General features: G+C 40.5%; 1 protein-coding gene and 1 long non-coding RNA gene across 2 annotated transcripts in view; both read right to left on the bottom strand.

The window, feature by feature from the left end:
• Positions 1–7,164, bottom strand: part of LOC116695664 (uncharacterized) — an 813,105-nt gene that overhangs the window by 376,888 nt on the left and 429,053 nt on the right. The window lies entirely within an intron of this gene.
• The window catches only part of LOC116695621 (WD repeat and SOCS box-containing protein 1), a 16,757-nt gene continuing 12,553 nt past the window's right edge, over positions 2,961–7,164 (bottom strand). The window contains exons 8-9 of the mRNA XM_032526022.1: positions 6,611–6,718; positions 2,961–5,584 (exon numbers count right to left, since the gene is read on the bottom strand). Of these exons, the coding sequence (XP_032381913.1) occupies positions 5,422–5,584; positions 6,611–6,718 (271 nt within the window). The 3' untranslated portion in view covers positions 2,961–5,421. The remainder of the gene's footprint in view (positions 5,585–6,610; positions 6,719–7,164) is intronic.

Genomic DNA, 7,164 nt, shown 5'->3' with positions numbered 1-7,164 from the left:
GTACACATGTACAGGACTGCATAGACGACAAAACAAGACTGTCAGAACTTTTAAATCTATTATTTAAGCTGAAAGTACTTACATTTATGTGTCTCTCTGGTCGACGGGCAGCCATTGATGCCTGTGTGTTTTCAAGTGAGGTCGCATCCACACTAGGTTTCAAGGGCTATACAGCCCTTGGTCTATCCCCTACCCCTCGGTCCTAACAGGTATTGGGACAGCACTAGGTCCCGCGTGAACGCGCAAAAGCTAGGGGAAGGGGTAAGGGGAAGGAATGGGATTCAGCCTTGATCCCTTTCCAAAAAGTCTTCATATCAGAAATTTGGGTTTCTTTCAAACAAATTGTCCAAAAAAGTAACGTGGATGGTTCCCAACAACTCTCCTCACAAGTTAAATTAATAATCAGTTCACTACTTTCATTGAATTTGAGTGTTTTTTTGTCAATTTTACAGTATTTGGAGAAACATATAGTTGATAAAAGAACTTGTGTGTGACAAATGTCAAAAAAAGACATGTCAATAAAGTGCCAAAATGTCACCCCCCCCCCCCCCCCCCCCAGCCCCCCCCCCCCCCCCCCCCCCCTTCCCCCGTCACCCCCATACATAAAAACAAAGAAAGTGACAAAAATGTGAAAGAACTGCCGGACAAAGTGACAAAAATGTAAAAAAAAAAAGAAGTGACAAATTTTTAAAAAAAAAAAAAAGCAATAATAATTTGTGAAAAAAAAACACAACAACAAAATTTCAAAAGGCTCAGAAAAAGTCGACAAACGTTGAAAAGGTGACAAAAACATTGTGGGAAGACACAAACGGGTCAAAAAAGATGACCACAACGTTGATAAAAGGGTTTTCATTTTAAATTTTGACTCAGAAAAAAACAAAATTCGCAGGTCGGAGGGAAGACAACACAAGGGTTAAATACCACTACCAACAGCACGGATTGTCTTGTCCCCTGCTGGGACTCAGCCAAACAGACACTCAGAGGAAAAGGAGCATTTCTGAGATTTTCCCCAAATGACTTTCTATTTTTTTAAATAATAAAAACTATCAATAAGTTTAAACTGTTATTCTTAATTATCATAATTACTTAAATTGTTTTTGACTGCACAAAGAAAATGTGACTTCAGTTGGACTTTAGGGACTTCTGACTGAGGCTCTGGCTGAGGGGCCCCTGAAGCCCTCGGGGCTGGGGCCCTGCCCTGCGCCTGTTAGGCCTGTGAGTACTGCATCCCTGCCGAAGAGCCAGCTTACGGTTACGTTCTGTGAGCTGAAAGAAGATAACACTTCAGACAATAGATGTGGGCACTCTGGACAAAATCACATATGCATCTCAAATGTAAATACATAGTAGGCTTTGGCAGTGCTAAACACATTGTCCCATAGTTTACACAACTCTACTATACTAAAAAATGGGGAAAACACCTGAACTTTCTGGAAGGCTCATGAGAAGCTTTATGCTGGGAAGAGACGTGCATGATGGGTTTATGGTGTCTATGTGGTTTGTTGTCTATTTTGTTGAATGGTGTTGAATATTGTAGTTACTGTGTCATCTTCACTTCATTTTTGTCTGGGTGGGGTTTATGATGAAGTGTGTGTGTGTGTGTGTGTAAATACAGTGTAAATATATATATATATATATATATATATATATATATATATATATATATAGTATATATATATATATATTGAGGCCCACTGTCCAATAAGTGTCCAATATTTCATAGAAAAAAACAAAAGTTAGAGAAAAGTCTGAAAAGGGAAACAAATCTGTTTGTTCTCTTGACTTTCCTACACCATAATCACCTGACAACCATCAGATGTAGAGAGGGTTGGGAACCACTGGGGGAAAAAAAGCGTTCTGGTTCTAACTGGTTCTAAAGTCAATAAACCAGCTCCACCACAGTTGTACACTTTACACACTGTTGCATCACATTTAAAACTAACTAATAGTGCCATACTTTACATTACAACTACTTTTACTGCTGATACTTTAAATATACTTTAAATACATTTTACCGATAATACTCGTTTCTGTTACTTTTACTGAAGAAGGATTTCAAATAATTGTGTTGGTACTTTTACTTCTATGTCTACCACCCCGCTCCCTCAGGTCCCCCCAGTGTTTTAGTTGTTCCACAGAGCAGGACAAAACCTTTTATACTCCTTCCTGTTGGAGCAGTCTGTCCAAGTAGCAAAGTGGGAAAGCTCAACTTTTCATTATTCAATATTTATTCCTGTTTTAAAATGTCTTACTCACCTTTATCTATTCTATTAGTTATAACAATTGATCTATTCTATTGTAGAAGAGTTCCAATGCTCCAGTATTGGAGTTTATGCACTGATCTGATACCATGGAATTTAGCCCAGAGGATATAACTGACTGTCAAACTGGATAATAAAATAAAGTTCTGTGGCAGTTATTGCTTATTGCGTTTATTCATGTTTCACAAAGAGTTGAACCCGAGCCAGGCCAATAACAAAGATAGCGGTCATATCACATTCATACCGGGATAGTGGTATACAGTTGTTAAAACAGAAAATATCTAACAAACTGGAATCAGACTGGTCCTCAGAAAGGAAGAAAAATGGGTATTGGACCATCTCTATTTTATAATTTTACCATTTTGGGGAGGGGGTTGTGTTACATTTCCGTAATTTGTATTTGCATAAGACACACATTGTTTTACCGTTAACATTTGTGCTTATCATCAGCTTGTCAGAACAAACCTGTCCTAAACGTGCCGGGCAGAGTTCCAGATCCGTTCTGTTCAGCCGGGAGTTTTGATGACAAACGCTGTCTTGATTGCTAGAACACATGCTGCAAGTTAGTTTTTCCACATGCCCCCTTTGAGCTTTAGTTTGTGCTAACCGCCTGTAAAACTAGTCAAAAAGTGCCCAAAGACATAAAGCACCTTAAAACTTAGTTTCAATGTTCTCCATCTCAAGAATTAATAACCCTTATTTTGTCAAAAAGTCTTTATTGAAACAAACACACACAAAAAAAATACAAGGAACATCATACATTCATATATATTTGATGTATTCAACCGCATCTCACTGAGGCAGGACTGTATTGCCAATCCTAATGGTAACAAGTATACAAACATATAACGCAAACCCATTAAGGTTCTGTATAGAGAACTAAGTACTGCAGCCCATTCATGAGACACGCTCCATATCTCAGCAGAAAATCAGAAAGGATCTGAAAAGGAAAACCTTTGGCATTAGCACTGACTGTTAGAGAACTTATTGCCAAGAATGATTGACAGCTGTTCTGCGCCCATCTTCCTACAGAAAGACAACAGGACAACACTAAAAGCTCACTTTCCCTTCTTTACATCTCATATATCACCAACACACACACGCACACACACACACAATGAAAATAATGTTCAAGCAACAAGAGATTCTAAGAATGTAAAGGGTCATTGAGGCTCACGTGAATACATTTCTACCGGGACGGAACAGATGGTTTTTAACGGCTGCTAGCCGAGGCTGACAGCTGATTGGTTGGCAGCTTGTGACCACTTTCAGGGTTGCTGGAATCACTGCCATTTCTAAACGCTGCAAAAAGCAGCGACAGGACAGCAACACTTCCACAGTCTGAATCTGACCTGTATAGAAATGTAACACACCTTTTCTTTCAGGGCTTTAGCAGTAAAACGTGTAGTTGGCCCATTTGCAGACATTTTCACATTTAACAGAGATCAAAAAGACAAAAACAAAAATGTTCAACAGAAGAACTGGGTATAAAAAAAATCATGTAGACATGATACAATTTATATATACACACACACATACATATGTCATGGAACTCTGTACTGGTTTGCTAGAGGTGCTTAAGTGTGAAACCATTAAACACTGGTCTCAAGGATTTGTATTGGCAGGTATGGGATTGAAAAACAAACGCACACCATTTGTGTCACCAGTTTGAGACATTTTTGGGTGGGCTCCACCGGCATCATGACAGGGTTGGACTAATTGTTGGTTTGCACTTCACCGAAACTCTGAGCTGGTGTAGTTTAGTCAGTAGCACACATCAGCGGCAATTTTAAGTGGGTTTAGTAAGGTACCCTGTTGAGTTTCCATTCAGTGTTTTTCACCACAACACAATGTGTATTCTTGTACGGATGTGTTGAACTCATTCCGTCCTCAAATATTTTGCTAAGACAAATTTTAGACAATTTGGAGCCTGCATTGTTTACCTCCTCCACCAATCTCATTTCCGGCCACCGGGTAGCTTTGGAAAAGAAAAAGAAGAAAAGGGTCTCTCTCTTTTTATAATGACAAAACATTACACCTAATTTAACTAATTTAATCAGTTAAATAAATAACATTGTTGTGGTCCGTGGACTGTAACGCTGTAAAGCCATGCTGAACTTTGACATGGAAAATCTGAGCGGTCAACCAACTCCAACCGGTTTCTGTCATCAGTCGAGTGTGTCTGGAAGTCCTACTATAATCCTAATGAATGGAGGTCATTTTAGCCAGTGTTCTGGTGATCTCTGGTAAACCAATCAAACATCAATTCCCCCGACCGATACCGGCTGTTTGAGGCCAATACACAGATTGAAAAAAATCCAATGACAATAGGTCGATTCACTCAATTTTGAACAAGGTTTCCCAAAAAATATCCTTGCCATTTTATTTAGCCATTTACCAGCTGATATATACAGCAATACCAACATATCTGCAATGACCTAAGATGTGCCAAATTATCTGCCTTAATGATTTATCACTTGTCATTGTGCCGGATTCTGGTGTGACCAAACAGCAGAATTAAATTAAACTAGCTAACGTACTGTGTTGGATCACTGAACGGCAAATGTCTCTATATAGGACATAAAAACTACTGCTTGGCACATTAAACAGCTCTGGTTTCAGTGACAAGAGAGTGTGCCATGATGGTGTGAATACTGTTTCAGGTAAATGTTCAAACCTAAGAGAGAACAATAACCGCTTCATCTCGTTTTTAAACCACTCCCAACCAGAAACCCTGACATGAAGAGAAAGCAACGCTGCCAAAGCTTCTCACGTTAAGTGCAACAGCCATTCCAACTCAGAAGAAAAGATGAAGGGTTTACAGAACCTGGTGGAGAGCCGGAGCCAGCTGGAAGAGTACAGGTTCCACACTGGTGTGACGGAGGGGACGGGAGGCCCCCCCGAAGTAACCTGACCTTACAGGTGTACAGCACGCTCACTCACTAAAGTACTTACAAAAATAAATATTTACAAAAGCAACAGAATATCCTGCTGTGCGTGGAGGTGGTGGGGGTTTGAGCGCAGGCGGCTCTGTTCCTCCTTTCCCGGTTGATTTTGTTTGTTCAACAAAGTTCTGTGTAAAACGGTTTTATTTTTCTGAAAGTAACGCATGGGTTTTTCAGCCAGATGATGCTGTGACAGGAACAGTTGGTGCTGTGGGTTAGATGACTTTGTAGGTCAGGTAGTCACGGAGCGGCGTGGGAATGGCCAGGGCCTCCACCTGCTGGGTGCTCATCACCCGGCGGAGGGACATCCTACTCATGTGCTGCAGGCTGCCAATGCTGCGAGGAGACTCCCAGAAGTGCACAGCACCGTCACGAGTCCTGGAACAGAAAGGAACGACAGCAATAAATCATCGGGGGGGAGGTGGAAGAACTTGGAATCAATCACAGGACTGCACCAATGCAATAAAATGTGAGTTTGGTGGAAAAGTTCAAACCAAAACTAAAACAACAGTTGAGAATGCATCCAGCCTGCCATGGTGCCCGCAAGCTGAGGAACATGGAGAACAGGCCCGTTCCAAAAATAAGCCAGGCTTAACTCGGATAGTCGGATTTATTTACAGTTAATTCAACATAGTTAATGCTCAGTTACTATGGCAACTTATGCTGGCAGGATAACTGTCAGTCTGTAGCTAAACCAAGTGAGATGTCTCACTCTGTAGCTAAAACAGAGACCTAAACACACAGGGTGAAAACAGGATCTGCAGCAATGTGCAGTACAACAAAAATATGGTGTTTTTTAAAAACGAAACCATGGAAACCTATTCTGGTACAAACTCAAACTACAATTATGAAGCTGAAAATTAGTATAATATGGGCATTTTAAATAATGACCAGGCTACTTCTTGCAGAGGTTTCTGCGTAGCCGTTGTGAGTTACAATGTTGCTTTGTGATGTTCGATTTCCATTTCTATGGCAACCCGATGGAATGTTTCTTGAACATCGTAGCTATCCCTTCAACCATTGCTGCTTAAAGTCGTAAAAAAAAAAAAAAAAAAAAAAAAAAAAAGAGGTTTGAATTCCTCTTATGTTTCCAATAGTAGGTGCTGCCAGGTGGCTGTGAACATGGCAGCACTCTTTCCAAACAGCTGTTTGCAATGCTTTATCCATTTGATTTATGTTCTAACTCTCGGGGTGCTTACGAACCCATAAGAACATGAGTGGGACTGTGTGAGCTTGAATTGACATTTATTGCACCGCTTTAGCCCTGACTGAAGTTAGGTGCTGGACTTTGATCTCTGCTTTAGGTAACAGACCTCTGGTCAGAAGGCAGAAGTCAATGAGGTGTAACTGAGGAAATATGACATAATCTGTGTGTGTGTGTCTGTACATAAGCTAAAACCTTACCCAGCAGCAAGGACACTCCCTTCAGCAGAAAAGGCACAGCAGAGGCCATTAGGCAGAGAAGCGATGGCCTGAGGGGCTCTTTCCTCGATGCTCCAGAAACGAACCAGCCTGAGCAGACAGACAAGTCACACAAGAACACTGTTGTCAGAATCCAAACTGCACGCAGCAAACTGGACTGCTGTAAAACTGCAATTAACAGCCCAAGTGTTTCTTTTCTTTAATCCCTGGAATTGTTGGGTCTTTGTAAATTATAGAGTGTGGTCTATACCTGTTCTATCTGTAAAGTGTCTTGAGATAACTCTTATGATTTGATACTATATAATAAAATTTAACTAAACCGACATGTTGGCATATGGGCCTTGCTCAGCAAAGATGTGAACTACTATCACATTGTTTATTTAAACCAGTATTATTTGTATAAAAAAGAGGCTATCAAATGGATCTAGCTCTAAGAGATGGCTATCGAGAGAGAGAGAGAAAAACATGACTGGCAGTGTTTTCCCTTAAATACTTTAAGCCTTCAGTGGGAGGGCTCAACGGGTTTGCTTTGCTTC

The sequence above is a fragment of the Etheostoma spectabile genome, chromosome 9, assembly GCF_008692095.1.
Source record: "Etheostoma spectabile isolate EspeVRDwgs_2016 chromosome 9, UIUC_Espe_1.0, whole genome shotgun sequence".
NCBI classification, from domain to species: domain Eukaryota; kingdom Metazoa; phylum Chordata; class Actinopteri; order Perciformes; family Percidae; genus Etheostoma; species Etheostoma spectabile.
The sequence above is the reverse complement of the archived record's forward strand: the minus strand, read 5'-3'. Positions and strand labels throughout refer to the sequence as shown.